This window comes from Brachionichthys hirsutus, chromosome 11, assembly GCF_040956055.1.
Source record: "Brachionichthys hirsutus isolate HB-005 chromosome 11, CSIRO-AGI_Bhir_v1, whole genome shotgun sequence".
Taxonomy (NCBI): domain Eukaryota; kingdom Metazoa; phylum Chordata; class Actinopteri; order Lophiiformes; family Brachionichthyidae; genus Brachionichthys; species Brachionichthys hirsutus.
Window position 1 is genome coordinate 11,347,835 of NC_090907.1, and position 24,949 is coordinate 11,372,783.

General features: G+C 48.2%; 1 protein-coding gene across 1 annotated transcript in view; it reads right to left on the bottom strand.

Annotated features, from left to right (window-relative positions):
- Positions 1–3,970: 3,970 nt before the first annotated feature.
- sorl1 (sortilin-related receptor, L(DLR class) A repeats containing) overlaps positions 3,971–24,949 on the bottom strand; it is a 45,094-nt gene continuing 24,115 nt past the window's right edge. The window contains exons 16-48 of the mRNA XM_068745322.1: positions 23,992–24,077; positions 23,617–23,789; positions 23,366–23,497; positions 21,903–21,994; positions 20,740–20,986; positions 20,521–20,659; positions 20,222–20,395; positions 20,015–20,128; positions 19,764–19,886; positions 18,846–18,965; positions 18,493–18,618; positions 17,447–17,557; positions 16,894–17,025; positions 16,047–16,178; positions 15,835–15,969; positions 14,317–14,469; positions 14,040–14,219; positions 13,521–13,649; positions 13,049–13,175; positions 11,770–11,939; positions 11,448–11,560; positions 11,151–11,255; positions 10,985–11,051; positions 10,466–10,548; positions 10,295–10,385; positions 10,021–10,211; positions 8,844–8,963; positions 7,936–8,100; positions 7,577–7,751; positions 4,773–4,879; positions 4,508–4,700; positions 4,223–4,435; positions 3,971–4,038 (exon numbers count right to left, since the gene is read on the bottom strand). Of these exons, the coding sequence (XP_068601423.1) occupies positions 3,971–4,038; positions 4,223–4,435; positions 4,508–4,700; positions 4,773–4,879; positions 7,577–7,751; positions 7,936–8,100; positions 8,844–8,963; positions 10,021–10,211; positions 10,295–10,385; positions 10,466–10,548; positions 10,985–11,051; positions 11,151–11,255; positions 11,448–11,560; positions 11,770–11,939; positions 13,049–13,175; positions 13,521–13,649; positions 14,040–14,219; positions 14,317–14,469; positions 15,835–15,969; positions 16,047–16,178; positions 16,894–17,025; positions 17,447–17,557; positions 18,493–18,618; positions 18,846–18,965; positions 19,764–19,886; positions 20,015–20,128; positions 20,222–20,395; positions 20,521–20,659; positions 20,740–20,986; positions 21,903–21,994; positions 23,366–23,497; positions 23,617–23,789; positions 23,992–24,077 (4,486 nt within the window). The remainder of the gene's footprint in view (positions 4,039–4,222; positions 4,436–4,507; positions 4,701–4,772; positions 4,880–7,576; positions 7,752–7,935; positions 8,101–8,843; positions 8,964–10,020; positions 10,212–10,294; positions 10,386–10,465; positions 10,549–10,984; positions 11,052–11,150; positions 11,256–11,447; positions 11,561–11,769; positions 11,940–13,048; positions 13,176–13,520; positions 13,650–14,039; positions 14,220–14,316; positions 14,470–15,834; positions 15,970–16,046; positions 16,179–16,893; positions 17,026–17,446; positions 17,558–18,492; positions 18,619–18,845; positions 18,966–19,763; positions 19,887–20,014; positions 20,129–20,221; positions 20,396–20,520; positions 20,660–20,739; positions 20,987–21,902; positions 21,995–23,365; positions 23,498–23,616; positions 23,790–23,991; positions 24,078–24,949) is intronic.

Below are 24,949 nucleotides of genomic sequence, written 5' to 3' on the forward strand. Positions count from 1 at the left end.
ATAAGGAAGATTGAAGAATTATTTCGAGGAATTAATGAATGCGGAAATGAGAAAGAACAAAGGGTAGTAGAGGCACCTGTTGTGTACAAGAAAGTGACAAAGATTAGCGAGGGGGAAGTTAGAAAGGCGATGAAGAGGATGAAGAATGGGAAGACAGTTGGAATGGATGACATACCTGTGGAAGTTTAGAAGTGTCTAGGAGAGGTAGCTATAGAGTTTTTAACGGGGTTGTTTAATAGAATCCTAGAGGTGAAGAAGATGCCAGAGGAATGGAGGAGAAGTGTTCTGGTGCCCATTTTCAAGAAGAAGGGAAACATACAGAGAGAGGAAACTATAGGAGGATGAAGCTCATGAGTCATACGATGAAGTTATGGGAAAAGGTGGTTGAGGTTAGTTGAGAAGTAAGTCAGAGTAGTTCAGGACATGTACGACAGCAGTGAAGTGTGCAGTAGGAGTAACAGGGGAGGTTAGTGTTGAGGTGGGATGCACCAGGGATCAGTTCTGAGCCCTTTTGTTTGCCATGGTGATGGATAGACTAACAGATGAGGTGAGACAGGAAGCTCCTTGGGATATGATGTTTGCAGATGACATTGTGATCTGCAGTGAGAGCAGGTAGAGGAGAATTTAGAGAAGTGGAGGTCTGCTCTAGAAAAGAGAGGAATGAAGGTGAGCAGGAGTAAAACAGAGTACATGTGTGTAAATGAGAAGGTCCCAGGGGGGACAGTGAAGTTACAAGGAGTAGACGTAAAGAAGGTAGAGGATTTCAGGTACCTCGGGTCAACAGTGCAGAGTGATGGAGAGAATGTGGAAAGGAGGTGAAGAATCATGTGCAGGCAGGCTGGAACGGGTGGAGGAAAGTATCAGGTGTGTATCAGGCAATAAGAGGGACAGTGAAGGTTAGACGTTTTGGAGACAAGGTCAGAGAGACCAGACTTTGATGGTTTGGACATGTCCAGAGGAGAGACAGGAACTATATCAGTAGAAGGATGCTGAGGATGGAGCTGCCAGGGAACAGGACTAGAGGACGACCCAGGAGAAGATACATGGACGTAGTGAGGGAGGACATGAGAGTGGCTGGTGTTGGGGAGGACAATGCAAAGGACAGGGTGAGGTGGAGAAGGTGTATTTGATGTGGCAACGCCTCACAGGACAAGCCGAAAGTACAGTTGTAGTAGCCATCGATCTGAAGTCACAACAGATAGCGTCGTCTTTAGTAACAGCTGTCTCTCTTTCATCAGCTTGACCTATGGGTGCTAACCTGTGATCTGACTGCAGAGGGGGTGGAGCCAGTAGAAGGACTCACCTGCAGGGTGTTCTCAATTGGATCCTCTTACATTTGGGTGTAGATACAGGGAGAGAAAAAATGCTCATGTTGTATAGGGGAGGGTCATTGGTCAGGAAAGCATAAAGACTTACAGGCCAGCAGCCTTCCTCTCATCTGGACCAACATTAAAAAAAGCCTCACATGAAAGAAGGGATTAGTTTGTCATTTGTTTTTCAGCCAGTTTATTTTAGCATAGCTCATTTTAAAACACATTAAACCGCTTGTTACAGCCCCGACATAAGCAAGCAACACATTAACTTCATACGTGATCAAACGTGATTTAAGTCCGTGTGTAGCAACATTCTGATGCAAACTATTCTACAAACGGTCACATGACAACCAACAGGTAAACTCTGTACACACGTGTACAATTTTAGAAGCACAGTAAAAGCCGACAGCAGCGACACACAGGTGAGCAGTGATCTGACAAAATAAACCCGAGACAGACACCTGTCTGGGGTTGCATGCGAGTGCATTTAAATCTCCTAACACACAAACAGTAAATCACATGGAAACCTAGCGTGTCTCCTAATAAGGCATTATGTGGCACAACAGAAAACAGATGGGGGGGGGGGGGCATTAATGTCAGAAAATGTGTTTTTAAGGCCAAGAAAAGAACAGATGTGACTGTCAGGAAACCTTAAATGTCAGAATGGACCGTTTCGTGGACGGGAGAGGATGAAAAGAAAGCCATGTAGGAGGTATCAGGGCTCTACCTGAAAGGTACGCTTATGGAGCAACAGGCCAGATGTATCTGCAGAGGAATGGCCATAAACATCTGCTTTCTGTCTGCGTCCGAGTTAGACTTTATGAATCTACAAAGCAGGACCCTGGAAGCGCTCATCGTAACGTAACCGCCGCGAAAACAGCCGCTATAACTATGAGAGAAAGCTGGGGGGGGGGGGGGGGGTCCAGAGCAGGGTAGGCTTTCAGATTAGCTGCAGCCTAGCCATTGCCCCTGTGCTTGCCTGGAACTGCTAACTCCTAATCTCATTGTATATCCACTATGCAATGACAATAAAGGCTTTCTACCTATCGCGGGGTCTCTTCCATCCATCTTAACGCAAGCGGTCCAAGCTAACAGCCGTACCGTTAGCAGCATAATCAATCACAGAGCGAGCAATTATCGTGACGCCGGATTAGGATCTGAGTGATGAGTCTTATCAGCATGCTGCTACCTAAAAATCATGCCGTTTTAAAGGTACTTCATTCCCTATGCATTTTTGGAAGGTGTCTCCGGTTCATAAATGAACAAGCCACTTTCTTGTAAGACCAGGTGCTTCCTCTGCATGAAACCAAAGAGTCGTGGAACCAACGGCCTTTTCTTGTGCTGCTAGTTTTCTTCAAGTCCAGCACGCTGAAGAAACAAGAACTGTCCCTGGAAAGGAGAACCCTCTCCGTGTGATCAGAGACGACAGTCGGAACTGTCCCTGGAAAGGAGAACCCTCTCCGTGTGATCAGAGACGACAGTCGGAACTGTCCCTGGAAAGGAGAACCCTCTCCGTGTGATCAGAGACGACAGTCGGAACTGTCCCTGGAAAGGAGAACCCTCTCCGTGTGATCAGAGACGACAGTCGGAACTGTCCCTGGAAAGGAGAACCCTCCCTGTGTGATCAGAGACGACAGTCGGAACTGTCCCTGGAAAGGAGAACCCTCCCTGTGTGATCAGTGACGACAGTCGGAACTGTCCCTGGAAAGGAGAACCCTCCCTGTGTGATCAGAGACAACAGTCGGAACTGTCCCTGGAAAGGAGAACCCCCCCTGTGTGATCAGAGACCGCAGTCAGAAGGCTCAGCGGCTTTGTCTGAAAGCTGAGCCCAATGCGGCTTTGAAGGATCTGCTCGGCGGATGGACGGCACTGCAGCTGTCCGCTCTGACATAGTTCCCTGAGAACCCGCTCCTACGACTACGACTATTGATATGGCAGAACGCTGGGGGGGCATCACAGAGAGGACGGTTCACAAGCCAACAACATTTACACAGAGATGCTGTGAGGGACCTTCACCCCTGAAGGACTCTTCTTCTTCTGTGGTACGTGTGGACGGATGGATGGACAGAAGACAGTGTGCTGGTGCCAGGAAATAAAGGTGTATCAATGGGGACGTCATCCAATCACTGAGCTGTTGGGAGACTCCGTGTATTTACAACCGTTTTGCATGCTGAGATTCTGCAGCGCGTCACACACTGGTGTGACCCCTGCTGCTGTAGTACACACTGTACTATCACCACAACACACAAACACAACAATCCCCTTGGCTCCATGTGTGTGTGTGCATTTGTGTTGAATGAGTGTGTTTGCATTCCTTATTCCAGTCATTTTGGCATTAAGCGGCGATCCCTCCTACGGATGTGAGTCGGCATGACAACCTGACAGAGTCGGATCCTTCACAGTTTGCTTCAGTGTCCTCCTCTTCCTCACAGGTCCTTCCGACCCCATATAGATGTGGTTTTTTTCATATTATAAAAAAATAAGTTATTGCGCATCCCAAAAAGTGCATTTTTTTTTTTTTAACGATCTCTCTCTCTCTGCCTCCATGTTTCCTGCTCATGGAGGCGGTTTCCCCGGCAACAGCCACTTCGGCCCGTTTTACTCCAGCGGACAGCAGGACGGAAGGGAGGGAGGTAAAGATGAAGGCTGACGTCTCGCTATGCGATGACCATGGGAACATCGTCTGAGAAGCCGCTGATCATGGGAGCATCCTCATCATCATCACCTGGGAAGAAGAACGAGAAGAGAGCAAGTTCAGGCCCCTGGATGAGGGGGTGGGGGGGGGGGTCTGCAGTTTCATGCATATAGACTGTATAACAGTCTGTGAGAAGTAAACACATTCACCTGTAACCGTTGAAATAAAATTAAAACTGCCCACTGCCCTGAGGCGGCGGCACAAACTGTCTCACCTAGTTCATCCCCAGAGGAGAAGATGGCCGAGCCCAGGCGCGAGTTATAGTGGGAGTTGGCAAAGGCGGTAAAATTGTTCTGCAGCCGCCGGTGTCGAAGGTAGAGCGCCACCATCCCACCACACACCCCCAGCAGCAACAGGAAGAGGACCGGGACCACCACAGCAGCCATGTCCCCAGAACCGTCCACGGAGCTGGATGCATCACTGGCATCTGGACAGGTACAGCAGCATCATGAGTGTGTGTGTGTGAGAGAGTGTGTGTACTCTGTGTGTGTGTGTGTACCTGCAGTCAGCTGGTTGTACAGCAGCAACGCAGGCTCTCCACACAGCTGTCTGTTCAGCAGGCAGCGGGCCTGCACAGAGAAGGTGTAGTTGTGTCCCGCCAGCAGGCTGCCGATGCGGAAGTAGGTCTCCGTGGTGTTTCCCAGCCAGGATGTCTGATTGGTCAGGCTGTCGTACACGTGCACCTCATACCCCTGCAGACACACAGATTGGTGGATGCCGTAATAGGAAAGGCTTGTTCGGAGACGCTGATCCGATCGACTCACTCTGCTCTCATTGAACTCCTGCTCTCTGACAGCCAGACTCTTCCAGATCAGGAACACGTGATCTTTTTCCATCAGGATCTTCAGGGCTTCAGGAGCCTGAAGAGAAACTGCAACACAAGGAGAACGACAGTTTGGAGAGCTCCATCACCAAAACACCATGAGCCTGATGAATGAATGATAATGACTGATAGATTCATTTACGTGTCAGAAAACAAGCCCATTGCTCATCAATATCAGTTCCACAGCTGGATTCTGAGTACAGAGGTCTGTTGCAGCTGTAAATCCAGACACATTCAACAATCTGGAACCAACCATCCTTTATTTCTTGACATTGCGTTCTTTATTTTTGGGTGTGTAGCAACTGTTGCTCCCCAGCCTCGGATCTGTTGTCAGAGGTAGATACCACCTCTTGTTCGCTCTCTCCTGAAAGCCCGGGACTCAGCATTCAGGTCTGGTGATGCTCCAGCACTCAGAGCGGCGAGGAGAAGCTTGACATCGGGGGTAAAGAGGGCCAAAGCCTCCTATGCTCGGAGAATAGAGGGTCATTTTGCTTCCAACGACCCCCGGAGCATGTGGAAGGGCATCAGTACCATCACGGACTACAAAAAGAGAGTCATGGAGTGCCCCAGGGACCCGTCTCTTCCTGATGCCCTTAACACCTTCTACGCTCGCTTTGAGGCTTCCAACAAGTCACCCTGCACAAAGCTCACGCTTCCACCAGGTGAGCTGCCCCTCAGTCTGGCTGCTGCATCCTCAGCAGCATCAGGGAAGAAACTGTCATGATGAGGTCCCTGCGGAAGATCAACCCCCGCAAGGCTGCAGGCCCAGACAACATCCCAGGCCGGGTTCTGAGGGACTGTGCCGATCAGCTCTTCGAGGTGTTGACCGACATCTTCAACACCTCATTGTCCCAGGGCTCAGTGCCGACGTATCTGAAGACAGCCACCATCATCCCTGTCCCCAAGACCTCCACCGTTTCATGCCTGAACGACTATCGGCCGGTTGCTCTGACTCCGATCGTCATGAAGTGCTTTGAGCGGCTGGTGATGGGGCACATTAAGGAGAGCGTCGATGACAGCGTGGACCCCCATCAGTATGCGTACCGGAGGAACCGCTCCACTGACGATGCAATCGCTTCCGTGGTTCACGAGGCCCTGAGTCACCTGGAGACCAGAGACGCTTATGCCAGGCTGCTGTTTCTGGACTTCAGCTCGGCATTTAACACCATCATCCCGCAGACTCTGGTAAACAAACTGGTGACACTGGGGCTGAGCCCATCGATGTGCAACTGGGTCCTGGACTTCCTGACGAACAGGCCGCAGACTGTGAGAATCCGCAACATCTCCTCCGCCCCCATCATCCTCAACACCGGCTCCCCTCAAGGATGCGTTCTGAGCCCTCTGCTGTTCACCCTGCTGACGTATGACTGCAAAGCCAAGTACCCGAGCAGTCATATCGTCAAGTTCGCAGACGACACAGCAGTGGTGGGACGCATCCTCAACAACGACGAGTCGGAGTACATGCAGGAGGTGGAACATCTGGTGCAGTGGTGCAGAGAAAACAACCTCTGCATCAATGTGAAGAAAACGAAGGAGATGTTTGTGGATTACAGGAAAGGAGGCTACACCCACCCTCCCCTCTACATCGGAGGAGCGGCTGTCGAGGTGGTCCAGAGCATCAAATACCTGGGCGTGCACATTGCTAGCGACCTGACATGGAGGACTAACTCAGCCGCCTTAGTAAAGAAGGCCCACCAGCGCCTCTACCAGCGAGCAGGTATGGGCTCCACTGTCCTGTCGTCCTACTACAGGTGTGCTGTGGAGAGTGTCCTCTCATCCTGCATCACGGTGTGGTACGGCAGCTGCTCTGCTGCAGACAGGAAGGCCCTGCAGCGGGTGGTTAAATTGGCCCAAAGGACTTCGGAGAGCAGCCTACCCACCGTGAGTGACATTTACAGCAGGAGGTGCAGGAAAAAGGCAACCTGCATCATGAAGGACCCCACCCACCCTGCACACGGACTATTTCCCCCCTCCCATCTGGGAGGAGGCTGCGCAGCATCAGGGCCAGAACCACCAGGTTCAAAAACAGTTTCTTCCCTGATGCTGTGAGAGTTATAAACAGTGGATAACTCTGAGGCCAAATGCACTGCTTCCGTGTTGGACCCTACCGGGGATCGTGCAATCACTTTTGTCACTTTTGTCACTTTTGTGTATATATTTAGTTTAAGTTGAATGAATGTGTGTTTGTTGTGTGCCTCGAGCTGGGACCTGAGTGCTGTTTTTCGTTCGTGCATGAGAGTGTCTGAATGACAATAAACATTTCTTGATTCTTGATTCTAGACCTGACACGAGAGCTGACTCTAGTTTTATCTGTTGGGATAAACCATAAAACATCTGCTTGGGACAAACGTTTTAAGAATCTGGATCTGTTCATCCGCCCCCGAGTTCCCGGTAGAGGACACGAGTGCCATCAGTGAAGGTTTAGGCAGGACTTAGCAAAGGGAGAATGAATGAAGTTGTGACAGCATCATTTTGTACCTTCAGAACAAGGTTGAGTCAGGCGGATGAATCAGATCTACAGAGGTGTTCCTCAGGGCCCAACACTGGGAGCACTTTCTTTGCAAACAGTTTTTTAAAACACATGCAGTAACAACTGTGCTTGACTTTCTACAGATGATACAGTCATCTAGACTCTTGAACAACTTAGTGCGCCATAAATTCAAGACATTTGGTTGTGGTGGTAAACTTTTAAAACACACACACACACCTACACACACACACACACACACACACACACACACACACCTGTGCTGAACGAGAAGCTGGCCTCCTTGCTCATGTTGCGTAGCCGGACGGAGACGCTGTACCGTCCGCCAGGTTCCAGACCCTTCAGCAAATACTCCACCGTGTTGTTCCGGGTGGTCAACTTGTAATCCCGTTCCACCTTCAGGACTGAATCCCGCACATGAATGACGTATGTCTGCTGACGCACACGCCGAGGACACAAAACAGCAAAACTTAAGCCACCTGAGGTTGTTGGGGTGTCGTCAGAGCAGGTTAGCGGTGAAAAGTCAAGTGTCTAAACAATAATGACAGGAGGACAAACGTTCTGTGCAGGTTTTATCCACGTCTAAACAGCAACCGTCGTCATCACAGCGTCTCACCAGAGGTTTGTTCGGTGCATCGAAGGGCGGCTGCCACTTCAACAAGGCCTGAGTCTTGTCGGCTCGCACGCGATGGAAGTTCCTGGGCGGCAGCCTCTCATTGGGAATCATTTTCACCACGGCGAAGTCTGACGGGGGACCCAGGAAGGGGACAGTGGCACGCACCTGGACACACGACACAGGTGTGCAGAACAGAGTCACACCAAACCGCTCTGGACCAATGGGCTGATGGGAATAATCAATAACAAACTGACTTCCATGACTTTAAATGGGGGCTCCGAATTTCCCTGATGGAGTCTTTCCAAGGAGGGTCGTGAATGGATGAAAGACGTTTATTTACAGAATCAAATTTACATATTAATCAACCTCATACAAACATATGGAGAAAGAGATTAATAGTAAATGTAAATAAATAATCAACCGTGTAAAATGCGTTTTAGTTTTTTTTTACTACGTACAGCTCCCTCACTCATTCTTAGACGATGTAAGTAGCTCGCTGGCTAAGTCGAGCCTGTGGTTCAGTCACGCATTCACAGTGACCCTATAGAGATCTCTGATTGGCTGCAATGCATGGCAAACGTCCTTGTGAGGATGGCTGATGGGCTAACGCTAACACCATGGCATTAGCCACTTGATTGACGTATGGTGCTACGCGATCTACCCACACAAACTCTGCGATCTACCGGTCGACCTCAATCGATGTATTAGGCGCCGCTGCCCTACATGAAAGCTACAGGTTAGCTGATCGGCATCACAGGAAACGTGGAGCTGGAACAGGAACAGGAACAGAGGTTGTTGTTGTTTATACTGAAACCACCGCCTGGATAATGGTGCAGGCGTTCATGGTCCAGGAGTCGAGCGACGCGGTCAGAGGCAGACCGGCGGCGGTCGGGGACGGCGGGACTCACCAGGAAGAGATACTGTTCATCGCTGTCCACTGTGACCATCAGGCTGAGGGAGGCGCTGTTTGCCTGATGAGGGCGGCGGTACAGGCTGAGGAAGGAGGTGGCATAGAACACGCCGTACACCTGCACACACACACACACACATGCACACACACAGTGTCAGGAAAGGCCATTAGTAACAGCTTCGTTAGGGAGCAAGTTTATAATAAACACAACTAGTGTCCCAGCAATTTTTTTAGCTGGTTTATTTTCCGCAATATTTAAAGATCAAGAAAATAATCCTGATGATTTATATATTTTCACGTAGTTCATTCGTTTTTGTCATACGACAGTGGAACCTCGGTTCTCAAACGACTCGGTTCTCAAACAAAGAAACTTTTTAAAATGCCTCGGAAGTCAAACACAGGCGTGAATGGACATTTATCTGCTGCGTAGGAACGGATTCATCTCGTTTACATTATTTATTATGGGAAATATAGTTTCAGTTTTTGACCAAATTGGTTGTCGAACAGGATTACGGAACAAATTATGTTGGCGAACCGCAGTTCCACTGTATACTTTTATCGGGAGGATAAACACTCCAAACTACCTCACTGTGTGGACCTGGACTGTATGAGTGTGTGAATGTAAAAAATAAAGGAAACTAGAAACCCACTCAGAGAGCACAGACCTCCTCCAAGCAGCTCGTTCCCCTCCTAACTGGATCTACACCGTCCACATGGTGATCTGGATCAGCACCAAAAGGTTCTAGATTGTTCTTGGTATCTTTATACACCAACCATTAAAAGTCAAAGTGAATCAGAGTTGATGTGTATTTTTAACTAATGTTTTAATCCATAAATGGGTTGTAATGTTAAAAAGTAATCTTCCTTCCTGACCTCATTCTGGATCAGAACCAGATTAAATGAGAGGCCCCCACCCGACATGACTGTGTCAAATTCCATAAACATCGGTCAATAATCAACCGAGATAATCAAACAAAGCTCCTTGACTACAATGTTAACAAAAAATTCAAAATGATCCATAATCTAGGATCTCTGGATTTAATCACCTGTTCCTGGTAGCATTCCCGATATTCCCTGAAAATTTCACCAGGATCCGTCCGTAATGTTTTGAGTCATCTTTCTAACAGACCCCCTCGGCGGAGGTAATGAAATATCTGATCTGTCATCTGTCGCACCTCAGCAGGAGGTCCCCTGATGGTCCAGTTGCACTCCACGGCCGTCTGATTGAGTGCCCGGGCTTTGAGGAAGGGCCGTTCTGGCTGGCCCCCAGCGGTCCGGTGATGAGACAGGGAGGTGGGACTGTCTCCTATACTGGTGTGCGCCCACACCGCCACCTCATACATCGTCCCTGCTGTCAGGTTCGTAGCTGGAAGCACACAGCGCTCATCATTTAGATGACCTCACGCTAACTTGAGTGGAACGCCAGAGCACGAACCCCGCCCATAGTACCTTCAAGGATCCTCTTACTGACATTGTAGCTCCTGCTCTCCTTGACGTGGGAGTCAAACTGCCAGGACAGGATCACCAGGTACCAATCCACCTGACAGGGGGGGACAGGAAGGAGGCCATGAGTCCTACCAACAGACGCACACTGAACGTAAAGCTTGCTGGAACTCATACCGGGTACTGGGAATTGAAGCTGAAGGAGAAGCTCAGGGCGTCGGTGCTGATACTGTCAGCGATCACAGAGGGGGGAGGCAGCGCTGAGGCAGAGAGCAGATTAATGTTCAGATTACAGCTGAATGAAAAGGAACACCTGCTGAGGCCGCTGCTAACGGACACCGCAGCCGGTCCCATCCAGAGACAGGGGGTGTTGGAAATACTTGTAGGAATTAGGAGTTTTATTATCAGCAGCTTGTGAATATCAGACGTGTCTGAATGACTGGGGGCCCACACCTAACTTACATGGCCCCTAAAAACTAGTTTCAGGACCCATCCCTTCATTTTTATCAGAATGTCTCAAGAGGCTTAAACATTATAATTACATTAAGGTCCCACACGCAGCGTCACGCATGCAATCAGGGCAGAAAACTTTAGCGGTCGCAGCGTGGTCTCAGCAGATTAATACAAGTACCTCCCGCGCACCAGCAGGGGGCAGAGCTGCACAGGCTTCCAACCAGGTGAGGGTGAAGAACTCACCTTTCTCAGGGGTGATGGATTTAACCTCAGACCAGTTGCCAACCCCTCGACTTGTCACTGCTGCCACCTGGAAACAGCATTTAAACACACCAACTGTAGACATGGACCCGTGTGTGTGTGTGTGTGTAGGTGCGTGTGCGTGTGCGTGTGCGTGTGTGTGTCTTACCCTGAACCTGTACTGCGTGTCTGACTGCAGCTCCTTCACCACCGTCTCTGTTGTAGTACATCTCTGTGATATCCAGTCAACACCTCTCTGTTCACTGTACTCAACCTGCCATGCATGTAACCACACACACACACACACACACACACACACACACACACACACACACAGAAAGCTGTCTGTGATGATGAAGTCGGTGAACCCTCATCTTCAGCATGGATACAGTGAATGAGAGCAGGACAGACATGGAGAGGAACAGGTGATGCTTGTGTGACTGAAGAAACGATGGGACGAACTCACAATGTACTCTCTGATCAGACCATGTCCTTTATCGGGGGGGCTCCAAAACACCTCCACCTGCCCATCCTCCCTGTTGTCACAGGACAGCTGCAGGTTCCTGGGGGGGTCGGGCACTGCAGGATTCGACAGGACACACACAAGATACACAAAGGACAGCCATTCATGGTCCGAAATGGTCAAAGTGGATGAGGAAAGGTCATTAGTCTATTTGACTGACTGTCCCCCCCCACTGGACCAATAAAACCATTTAAAGGGTTCCCTTGTCTCCCCAGGCTGGTTATGGGGGACGCATACGTCTCTACAGAGACCATGTGATACTCACATCCCTCTGGCGTCCTGACCGTGATCATCTCGTTGGTCTTGTGCAGCCGGCTCAGACACTGGATCAGCACCTTCACGTGATAGGTGGTGTCCGGTTTCAGGACAGTCAGTTTGTAGCTGGTCTTGTTGCTGTGGGTGTCCATGACGGTCCATTGCTGTGTCCCCACCAGTCTGATGACGGAAACACAGTCACTGACAATGCATTTGGGTCCACGTCTTAACCAGGATCACACAACTGACTGAAACCGGAACCCTTAGAACAGGGGTGTCAAACTAACTTTCTCCGAGGGCCACATTAGCATTATGTTTGCCCTCCAAAGGCCAAATGTAAACCGTAACACAGTAAAAAATTAACTAAATGTAATGTCATTTAATGTAAAATAAATGTAACTACTCCTTAACATGCTGTTAAATAACTATGTATTTTTTAATTGAACTATTTAGCTGCCACAGTAAATACAATAAAATATTCAGTTTTGATATCACTTTTTGAAAAGGTTGTAGCTTAAAAATTGTTAGAGATAAAGCCATACTGTAAATGATAAAAATCATAAGTATGAACCAAAGTTTGTGATGGGAATAAATTGACACATCTAATAATGTGGAAAAGTTCCATTCAAATGCAATCATCACGCAGGAACAAAGATAATCGATACAAAATCAAAGCAAAACCAAAAAGCCACCATCTTGTCTTGTCATGGACAAACCAAACCAAAAAAACCAACCGAAGTGGGCAAGATTCCCCGAGTCAATGCCGGGGAAAAGACGGCACTTTCAGGATCAGCACTGGACAGCTCCATATGTAGCCCTATGGAGCTGTCCAGTGCTGAAGTTCACATTCCGAATAGGACTGGACAGCTCCATAGGTAGCCAACTAGCTATGGAGCTGTCCAGTGCTGATCCTGAGCGCCATATGTCGCCGGGGTCAACATGTCAGCACATGCTGAAAAAAACAAAAAAGTTCAAATAAATTTCAATAGTCACCGCCAGCAGATTATTCATTTCCTGACTGCAGCGTGTTGCTATTGTTATTGCCATGTCTGCACACAGCTCTCGCGGGCCACAAAAAATGACTTGGAGGCCTCATTTGGCCCCCGGCCCTTGAGTTTGACACATGTGCCTTAGAGGAACAGTTCACCCCAATAAGAACATTCAGCCATGTTGACGGAAAGTCAGGAAGACCCTCTGAGCAACCAAAGCATCTCTGGAGCGCCTCAGTAAAACAGCAGAGCAGCATTCTGCTAAGCCAGGAGACCCTGTTCCATTAAGATTAAGCTGACCTGTAGTTCAAGAGGAAGTAGCAGGAATCCAGGGGGAGGCTTTTAGGCCTAGACCAGGTCAGGGTAATGGCTCCAAAGAAGTCTGGTGTCCACTGGAGGTTCTGGATTTTATACGCCAGGGTGTCACCTAAAACAAAGATGGAGAGATTCTGTTTGTTTCCAAATGAAATAAACACTACGAGCCAGAAGGTGGCGAAACTGCCCTGCTTTAACCATGTCCTCGCACTTGAACAGACCCAGCGAGACCACAAGAGGATAGCAACGTTGGCAGCAACAATAGAATGGTGACAGTAAAGGTGTCGTGACAACGCACCGAGGAAATAGTGGCGATGGAACCACACACTCAGGTGGTTTGTGTTTGACGTGTCTGAAGCTACACAGCCCCCCCCCCCCCCCCCCATTGGTGTTTATGGTGGACCTGACAGAGTGGCTCAGTTCCAGGTCATCAAAAACCCTCGTATTTGGGACCTACCAGTGCAGTTGTCCTCGTCACTGTGATCCGAGCAGTCCAGGAAGCCGTCGCATACCTCGCTGTCCAACACGCAGGCCTCGCCATCAAAACAGCGAGTCCCGTTGACGCAAAGCAGAGGCCCACGGGTGGCTGCAGACACAGAAGATTCATACCTGGTTTACCTGCTTCTCAGTGACCATGTCTCTATTGCTGTGTGCACTGACATGGAAACATTACTTAAGCCAGGTTCACAGATGTTTAAGTGCCTAGTGCACTTAGCTGGAGCTAACGTAGCATTGCCCGTTTCTCCCTTTCGCCGGTCTCAAGCCCGGATAAATGCAGAGAGTTGCGTCAGGAATGGCATCCGGCGTAAAAATGGCCAAATCTAACATGCAAGCTTTTTTTGTAGTACATTTTGTCATTATTTGTATATTGTCATTCTTTTTATTTTATTCATATCGTTTTAGTTAACCAGACCACTAGTCGTCGTGCTCCTCTGAGCAGTTCTTCTCAACAGTGGCAACATGCAGGGAGACTCACGGCACTGTGCTTCGTCAGAGCCGTCCTGGCAGTGAAGCTGGCCATCACAGTGCTGCCAGTCGGGAATGCAGCGGGGGGGTCGTCGGCACAGGAACTGACTCCGGTTGCAGTGGCTGGGGTATGGTGGAGGGTGAGGAGCCTGGGTTGGAACCGGAGTTGGCGTCACAGAGCCGTTGGCTGCTGTCACAGAGACACAGGACCTCACTGAGGGTTCACTGTTGTTGCGTTGTGCTGTTTGCCTTGGCGTTGTGTTGTTGACACAAGGTAGAGGTGGTACCTGTGGGACATCCCAGCTCATCACTGCCATCGGGACAATCAGCAAAGCCGTCACACACCCAGGTGTTGATGATGCAAGTTCCAGAACCACAGTGGAAGTGGTTGGGAGCACAAGTGGATGGACGAGGGGTGATGGTGTGAGGAGTAACACCACCTAGGAGGATGGAGGTTCAGGTTTAATGACGAGATGGATGGATGGAAAAAATTCACCAATCATAACTAGAAAGACAATCAGAGATTGCAGACCCTCGCCTCCAATAGACTATTGGATCTTGTGAGACAGTAAACAGGGCTTCCGGATCAGAGGGGCCAAACCTGCTCTAGCTTGCTGCTCCGGAATGGGAAAAGATTATATACAACTTTTATGTTGCACCCCTGAAATGAAATGAACGACTGGACTCACGTTCATCTTCGTTTGGCAACTTCTAATTACAGTCCTTGGTTCAGTAACGTCAAGTAATATTTTTGTCTCCTGCGTACTACAACACACCCTCTGGACTATTTTTCCCATCATGCCATTCGTGTCCCTCCCTCTTAAAGTGACACTCCCATGTTACAGCACAGGCACAATTCCAGATGTAAAAAAAATTCGAGAATCTGGATCCAGATCCGGATCAACGCCATTCTCGGGGAGGACCGAGCCACGGGCAGAACCTTGCTTGTGTAAAAATCAAGTCAATTGGGTTACTAGTTTTTGAGTTATGCGCTCGGACAGACAAACAAACAGACAAACAAATGGACCCAATTGCAATACCCTCGCCTCCCCTTCGGCGAGGGTAATAAGCAGGCGCATGGATCAATACATGAGCAGGGCACAGAAAGTAATTGGCAATAACACCAGGGGACCCCCCAATCTGGGTGCATTGCTCTAGCAGATATCAGGAACAACGTCCGACATCTCAGTCTTAGAGACAGCTAAGATCCTGCGTAGAACCCTCAAGTTCCCCGGCCTCTGGCAGAGGATCCGAGTTTGAAGGAGACGCCATACCCCCCCCCCCCATGTGATATGTACGTATGCATGTTTGTATGTACCTCAGTGGTAGAGTGGTCAACTACTCATCAAATGGTTGGTCGATTACCAGCCCTGCAACCCTAGTGCCAAAGTATCCCTGGGCAGAAAAGTGTCTGTTCCACTTGTGCGTGAATTACCTGCCCCAAAAGACCTGGTGCTGCCTGGAACAACCACTGTACAAATGTTTAATACAATTACTGTATTTTCCGGACTATAAGCTGCTAATTTTCTCACACGATTGGAACTCTGCATCTTATACAACAATACTGCTAATGTACGGATTAAAAAGACACCACCAACACATTTAGCCTCTTCACATCAGACCAATGAAACGATCACACAGCTCACAGTGGACCAATGAAACCGTTACAATTCAATCAAACACACTAAATGATTCAGATCAGTCATTTTGCGCTTAATGCCCCCCCCCCCCCCACCATGTGCACCAACATGTGGCTGGTGCACATCAACAGACCGCTCGTTGGCCCATGCTGTAGTTATTAGTACCTGTACACTGGACCTCATCAGACCAGTCCCCGCAGTCATTCTCGCCATCACACTTCCACCATGTTGGAATGCAACGTCCGTTTTTACACGCATACTGGAAATACCTGGAGCAGCCGGGGACGTCAGTGGGAGCAGCTGCAACAGATCAGAGAACATTTAGCAACAAACTCCTCAGAGTCTGCAGCAGGGTACAAAGCCGCGACGGTGTTTACCACAGTTGGCCTCATCGGAGTAATCTCCACAGTCATCCATGCCGTCGCACTTCCATTCCAGGCTCACACACACTCCGTTGGCACACTGGAACGTGTACACGTCACACACTTTGCCAAACTCGGATGACGTGGCTGAAAGGAAGCACAGCCATTTTAATGGCCTACATGAAGCAGTGTTTTTTTGGATCATGGCAAAAAAAACACAAATCTGTCTTCACAATTTGCTTCTGAACAGCTTATCAAATGTTTGTTGTCTTCCAGAGCAAAATTTCATCCGCGTTTGTTTTTGTCGCTATCAATGTCCACCCGCCTGCATTAGAGGCAAAACATGTGTTCACATCTGAGCCGGATTCAGGTTGATGTAGTTCTGAATGACAACCAACACTTACAACTTGCACATTTCATAAACTACACAACAGTGGTCCGGGTAAGAATCCATTAACTACGCCTCTGACAGGAGCAGCCGTTACAGGTTGTTGCCGTGGGAACAGACACATGAAATAGCACACATACCTGACATATATATGTAAAAACTGTTTATGTGCGCAGGTGTGTGAGAAAGAGGCTACACCCAGCAGGAGCACACTTCCTCGACAGGCCAACCAGTTCAGTTCTTTATGAATGTCTTCAACATTTCTGTTGCTTTTTTAACACTTCCAACAGATGAAGATGACAACTTAGAGGAAGAGGATACGTCAATCCCTCAAATAAAACTTTCATGGCGTATCTTCATATTGACCTTGTGTTAGAGCCGCTTCGAAAGCACAATAGAAGGTTTATTCCAGAAAGGAAATAATGGAAAAGAAACACAATACAGGGATAGAACTAAGGCATCGAGGTTTCTCACCACAGCCAGCGTAAGTTGCATCCTCATCAGATCCGTCTTCACAGTGTTTGAACCCATCACAAACCAGAGACTGAAACAGACACTGGGCCCGGTTCTTACAAACAAACTCCATATAGTGAGTACATGGGGAGTCTGTGGGTAAAAGTACACAACATATTAGCCCAACTGCAGGTTTTAGTGTACAAGCCGCCTCATGGGTAGCACGGGCAGGACAGTTAGCTGGAGCTAGCGTAGCTCAGCCAGTGTCTCCCTTGAGCCGGTCCCAAGCCCGGATAAATGCAGAGGGTTGCGTCAGGAATGGCGTCCGGCTTAAAACTCTATATATGTTGTGGAAAAACTCAATTTGTGCACAGACCCTAACCCTAATTATTACACACATTGCAGTACACAGAAACCATTTTTGACGGTGCAGGATTTAGACCAGCACCCAGCATAGCAGAACAATAGCAGAAAGGCATGACAATCACTAAGTTCAGATGTACCTGAAAATATAAATATAAATATTTACCACGGAATGTGCACCGACTAGACTCAAAACAGTGGGATTACTCACCACAGTTGTGCTCATCAGCGCCATCTGAACACTCCTGGATGCCATTGCAGTGTGCGGTGGCAGGAAGGCAGGTGTGATTGGAGCAGAAGAAGCCGTTACACTTAGTTCCTTCTGGAAATTCAGATAAGATAATACAGCTAACACACAACAGACCTGACTGTTCCCGAGGTAGACATTTACAAGTACAGTAATACCCCGACATACGAGTGTTCCGAGGTAAACCTGCGAGCAAAATTTTGCTTTGAGACACGAGCAACTTCCAGATGCTGGCGCTAAATGGCCGAGCGCTCCGCGCGCACTTCCCTCATTCAGTCCAGGTGTTCTCCACCTTCCGTCCTCGTCTCCTGCTCGTCTCCGTGTTGTGTTTCCAGTATTGACCTGATTCTGGCTGTACCTGTGAGTATTCCTGATCAGTGATGGGTCCAAAGAAAGCGAGTGGTGAGGATGTCAGTGAGAAGAAAAGACGATGATGACGATGGAGATGAAGCACGAAATGATCCATCAATGTGACCGTGGTGTCCGTAAGTGATGGGACACGCCAGTACGAGCCAAGTACATCGACGACATGTACAATCCTCAACCAGAAGGAGGCTGTCAAGAACACAAAGCCTTCCAGAGGCAGAACTACTATGTCTAAGTTTATGTACGAGTCTGTGGAAAGTACAAAAGTGTCTACGTACCTTCCAACCCCCCCACGCCGCCTGCTCCTCGCACAGGACATCGCTGTTAGCACTATCGTCCGTCTTGAAGGTAAAACTTATAATAAAACCGTATTTTATATTACAGTAATAGTGTACATCGTGTATTTGAGTGTTTTATGATGGTCCCAACTGATTAAATAGTTTTGACATTTGAGTGATTTGAGTTACGAGGTCGGTCCAGGAACAACTTATACTCGTATGTCGGGGTATTACTGTATGCCAGTCCACTATATAGCCTATGGATAGTATATTCATAAAGTCCAGTATTTAATTATGGGTAATACTACATGTAGCCAACTTATCAAGTGTGTCACGGTCACACAGAATGTGTGTCTCTCATTTTACCACAACGTTGTGGGTCTTCATCGGAGTCGTCTTGGCAGTCGTCGTCGCCGTCACACACCCATCGTTGTGGTATACAGTGACCGGTGTGACACTGGAAACTATTGGCCTCACATGTATGGTGGCCCACTAAGGACAGAGAGAGAGAAGACAGATTAGAAAGAACAGCGGGGAGATTATTTAACACCTCTTCTCCTAACAGACGCTGATCCCAACGTGGAGCAGTAGCACAGCTTCACTTCGATGCTTTAGCACCCAGCGCATAAGCTTCCATGACATTTATCGTAAAGCAGGTGCAGAATTGATAATTATGCTGACACTTTATTTTTATGATTAAACCACGTAGTTAGTCTCACCTGTACAGTTTGACTCATCTGACCAGTCTCTGCAGTCATTGTCTCCATCACAGCGCCACGCCTCACGGATACACACACCTCGTGCACAGGTAAACTCTCCAGGGCCACACTGGTGAGACTCTGGGGAGTTTAAAGCAACAACACTAAATACACAATGTTAAATGTTTTGATTGCAGACAACAGAGAAACTTTAAGTGCAACAGGAACTGAACTGTAGAACCTTCATCGCCCACCCTGGATCCGGGCCCGGAGTTGGGGCTCATAAGCGAGTGCCAACTCCGGGCCTCCCAACTGTTTATGGAGGCCAAAACGCAAGTCTGGGAAGAGTTCAGAGAGGACATGCAGGACTATCAGTCAGCCTCAAAGAAAATCTGCCAAACTGTCCGGCGCCTCAGGAGTGGAAAACGGACGCCACTGTTCAACGTGGAGGCAGCGAGCTGCTGACCTCGCCTGGGGACATTGTCGGGCGATGGAAAGAATACTTCCTGGATCTCCTGAATCCCGTTACCATGTCTTCAGTGGAGGAAGCAGAGGCTGAGGTCTCAGATTGTTTCCTCTAAAACCCAACCCCGGAAAAGCAGAAGATGGATGGATGGACTTATCTTTGTCATCAGAAGTTACACCTTAACATTCTTCTGAATCAGGATAAATCCAGAAGTGTCATTTTCATGCATCACATCCACAAGCAGGACAGAATCCAAAGAAAGGTCACCAAGGGAGGCAGGATGCTATGAAATCAGAATGAGGCTTCCTTTATAGACACGAGCTTGTGCAAGAATAAAAATGACACTTTTTCCATCTTAAAAAAAAAAACAATCCCTTTTTGTTATCTGTAAAAACATCACAAACGTACATACGAGCAAAATGTGTTTATCCTCACACGACAGTGCACACATTTGGAGCAAAAGCACGTCTTACCACAGTGCTCTTCATCACTGTTGTCCCCACAGTCGTCTTCATGGTCACATTTGAAGGCCAGGGGGATGCAGGAACCTGAGGCCATGCAGCGAAACTGGTTGGATGGGTCACAGGTGGTGGTGGCTAAACGTGGACACACACACAGTGCCACACATAATGCATCACATCCACACTGTGTATTGACATGCATGTGCAGTGATTGTTTGAACCCCGGGTTCGTATCTGGCGCCGTGCAGGCGGAGAATACTCACGACACTCCTGTTCATCGCTCATGTCGCCACAGTCATTGTCGCTGTCACACTTCCAGATGCTGCTGATGCAACGGCCGTTTGAGCAAAGGTACTGGTTGGGCAAACAGCTGTGCTCTGATTGGACGAGAGGAAGCGCCCACACATCCGATAATAAGTGACATGCGACTGAGCCGCTGCTTCCAAACAGAGGCTGGATTGTCCTCTTACCAGTTTTGACACATGTGCCGTTTTGCAGCTGGTAGCCGGCGGGACACTGACACTGCAGCTCGCCGCCGGCCGTGGTCTCGGTCGGCGCTCCGTCCGGGCAGACGCAGGTGTGCCGGTGGCTGGCCTGAGGCAGACACAAGAGGCTGCAGGGCTGGTCGGCGCAGGCGTTCTGACCTGACGAGGTCAGAAAGTCAGCTGCGTCTGAATCCATCCTTTCAACCTGAAGCTGCCATTGGTCTTCAGCGAGGGGGCGTGTCTCAACAGGACACACACGCAGCCGCATGGTCTCAGATCCTCACCTCTGTGCTTCCCCTTATAGAAGATCTTGAGGTCCATGACTCCAGTTAGTCTGCCAACGATCAGCTCCTTGTTCTGGGAACCAGTTTTTGGAGCTTTGAAGATCCCCATTTTGGACCAGTCATCCCAGTACAGATCATTCTGAAATCATCCTCATCATTAGCTTCTTATAAAAAGGAGGTTTTTGTTTTTTTAATCATGTCCTTTCTATTCTGCTTCACCTTGAAGACAGCTACGGCGTAAGGGTGGGGCAGACCCTCGATGAGGACCCGCCTCTGGTCCCCGTTAAAGTCGGCCCTCTCAATGCGGTCGCTGTAGGCCTCAGTCCAGTACAGCCAGTGGTCATCCGCTGTAATCCCATTGGGCCAGCGGATCCCCTCGGACACAATGCTGGACACGTTGGTTCCATCCATGTTGCTCCGGTAAATGCCAGCCGCTCTGTCTCCCCAGTCCGTCCAGAACATCAGACTGCGGTACAGACAGAGGGCTTTAGATGACCGACGGGCGTGCCATGTGTGCAGTGTTATAAACCAGTGGTCCCCAACCTTTTTCCTGCCATGGACCGGTTTCATGCCGTGAAATTTGTTCGCGGACCGGGGGGTATATAAATTAAAAAATAGGAATATAATCGTACCAATAAATGTTATATTATGCACTTGCAATAACGGTAACTATTAAATAAATATTTAATAGTGTAAACTATTAAATATTTATTTATTTAATAGTGTAATTATTTAATAGTTACACAATATCTGCTCACCATAAATTGTAGCCCCAATAATTACTTCTGTCCTTCATGGTTTTTTGTTTCATAAATCCCACATTCTTGTCTTTTAATCCAGGGTTCTTGTCTCTATGTACCGAGGCAGTTTTGAACCCTTCATTGCTCGTTAACAAATCCAGTCAGCTGTTAAAACCCGTGTTTTAAGTCTTATTCCTGGTTTCTCGTCTTGGAGGTCATCGCCTCCTCTTCTTCCTCCGCTTCTTCCTTCTCAGTTGGACTTTTCTCCTTAGCAAAGAAGCTCTCCAAAGACTTTTGTTTCTTTTTATTAATTTTTGCTAGTTCACGGCTGGGTTTTTTTTAGCAACGTATCAAGAGGCAATTGTTACGTTGGAGAAAATCCGGTCGTTTTTCAAAATAAAAGACATTTTAGACGCTAATAATCGATACAACGGAAATTGTCTAAATGAGTTGTTTTTTCTTTGCTGCCCGGTAACAAATGCCTCACGGACCGGTACCGGGCCGCGGCCCGGTGGTTGGGGACCCCTGTTATAAAACACAGATATGGACCGAGCGTGAACGACACTAGCACTAGGATCTAAAAATAAAAGTAGAAATCCTCCCTTTCCTTCCTGTTGGTTTCCGAAATAAAGACGACGTTACCTCTCTCCAGACAACAGGACCAGAGCTCTGGGATGTTCCAGGACCGAAGAGTTGAGCAGGGTGTGGCGCAGGTCGCCGTCAGGGTTCGACACCTTCAACAACAGGTTCAAACCGACGTAAAACCTCATCGGGTTACAGTTTGAGAGAGAACAACCAGCCGCTCAGACAGGAAGGGGCGCGCATCACCTGCAGGGCCTCACGAGGCTGCTCACGCCACAGTGATTGTGCTGCACACCTGTGCACAGGTGAGCGGTCCTGCTGGTGCTGATGTCGCTGCATTTGATCTTTTATATAGGCTATATTATTAACACCGGCTTCAGGGAAAAGACAGCCGCAACATGTTTACCATTCATATTCGATTCAGAATCGACTACTGCAATAGCATTCTCTATGGACTACCATCAAAAACCCTACATAAACTGCAATACATTCAAAACTCCGCTGCTCGCCTCCTTACCCACACCCGCTCCCGTGAACACATCACCCCGGTCCTTAAAAACCTTCATTGGCTCCCGGTCCCCCAACGCATACAGTTCAAAGTCCTCCTCATCACTTTCAAAGCTCTCCATAATCTGCCCCCCCCCTACCTCACAGATCTGCTCCACCATCACACCCCATCTTGTGCCCTCCGCTCCGCAGACGCCAACCTCCTCTCCCTCCCCTGTAGGACCAAGCTCCGAACCTGGGGTGATAGAGCCTTCTCCATTGCTGCACCCACACTTTGGAACACATTGCCAAAACTGCTACGAGCCTGCCCGGATCTAAATTCATTTAAAAAAGATCTCAAAACGTATCTGTTTGACATTGCTTTTACTGTATAATTTCACTGTTGGAATTTCTATTCACTGCTTAAACCGTGTTCACTTTAAATGTATTATTTTACTGTTTGAATTTTATTGATTTTATATCCGTGTTCACATTTTTATTGTTTGTATTTTTTGTTCTACTTTATTGTTTTTATTATGTACACTGTAAAGCGTCTTTGAGTTCCCAGAAAAGCGCTATATAAATAAAATGTATTATTATTATTATTATTCATAAAATATCAAACACTAATTTAATTTAATTTAAACTAAACATTTAAATATGAGACACTGGGTCATTCATGCATTCTTTCAAATAAATGAAATTCAACAGACAAGCTTATTCTGCCTTTCTGTAATTCTATTTTGAATCAAGTCTGGGTTGGCGTTCACTTCAAGTCCTCAAAGCTGAAGCAGTTAAATCTGTGAGGGTGTTTGATCCCACCCCTCAAAAAACATTCAGAACATTCAGGAAAGACATGTAGACATAGAACAGCTGAAGACAGAGACACCTTCTTGGGCCGGGTCCCAGGCTTCCACCAGCTCGAACCATCCCCGGCCCATCAGCCAATGAGAATCAACTACAGCTAACGCCCCTCGAAACAAGGATGATCCCAGATGTGCTACAGCAGCATCTGGACTCTCGCACGACTTCCGTACCTCAATCTTCTGTGCTCCGGCATCAACCCAGTACAGCAGTCTGCTGATGGGGTCAAAGGTCAGCGCTTCCACGTTCTGCAGGTCTTTTCTCACTATAACCTCCTGACCTGTGCTGCCATTCATGCACAGCCTCTGCAGGAGAAACATGAGTCAAGGCTGAGAAGTAACAACACAGTGATGATGGTGACCCAATATCTGTCTTACACAGGTCAGCTCGGATTCGACTTTCTGACCCGAGACTTGAAGCTGACCTGTATGGTGTCCAGAGAGATGTCCGCCCAGTACAGGCAGTTCTTGTCGTAGTCAAAGTCCAGAGCCACGGCCTCCCGGAGGCCGGTCAGGGGCAGGGTCTGGTCGGCACCTGTCGCCAGGTCGTAGCGGTGGATGGAGTTCCTCACAGCGTAAAGGATGAACTCATTGCTCTCTGCGGGAGGCAGCAAGCCAAAGGACTTAATGTAATGTGATACATTTTTCAGCAATCATGCAAATGTATGAGTCTGTAGCCTCGGACATGCTCTGGAGCAGCTTCTGACAGAGGAATTAACTCTGACTGAGGAGGACTGGGCCCACTGTGGATCAATCAATAGTTAATTACTGAGCATAATACGAATAAAATGCCGTCTCACCGCCAACAGGACAAGGAAGCATCTCTCCGTCCAGCCTGGCCTCCACATCTCCCCCACTGCAGCTGTCCCCAGGTACCTTCCTGTAGCTGCAGGAGAAAACGGTGTTCCGCAGTTCAACGCCTGGAGGCAATGCTACGATGCCAGATCTGATGCTTTCGATATAAAAGTTTAAAAAAAAGCCTCTGAAAAAGAACAATTTGAAACTGAAAGTTGAGGTTTAGGTCTTGAATTCTGAACGATCCATCCATTCTCCAGAGTGAGGTCCTGTCCCTGTGACAGGGTGGGTGTGTGAGCACATTTATATGTAATATAATGAGCAGCTACTACTACTGTACTTTCTTCTTGTCCCGTGAGGGGTCGTCACATCAAAACAACCTTCACCTTGTCCTTTGCATTGTCCTCCCCAACACCAGCCACTCTCATGTCCTCCCTCACTACGTCCATGTATCTTCTCCTGGGTCTAGCCCTGTTCCCTGGCAGTTCCATCCTCAGCATCGTTCTACCGATATAGTCCCTGTCTATCTAATAAAAAAATATATATATTCATCGTCTCTCCTCTGGACATGTCCAAACCATCAAAGTATGGTTTCTCTGACCTTATCTCCAAAACGTCTAACCTTCACTGTCCCTCTTATTGTCTCATTTCTAATCCTGTCCAACCTGGTTACTCCCAAGGAGAACCTCTGCAAACATCATATTCAAAGGAACTTCCTGTCTCACCTCATCTGTTAGTCTATACATCACCATGGCAAACAAAAAGGGGCTGAGAGCTGATCCCTGGTGCATCCCACATCTACACTAAACTCCCCTGTTACTCCTACTGCACACTTCACTGCTGTCGTACAACTGTCACACATGTCCTGAACTACTCTGACATACTTCTCTGCCACTGTACAGTTGGAACAATATGTTTTTCTAATAGTAAAAACCTGGTGAATCTTATAAATACCATTGTTAG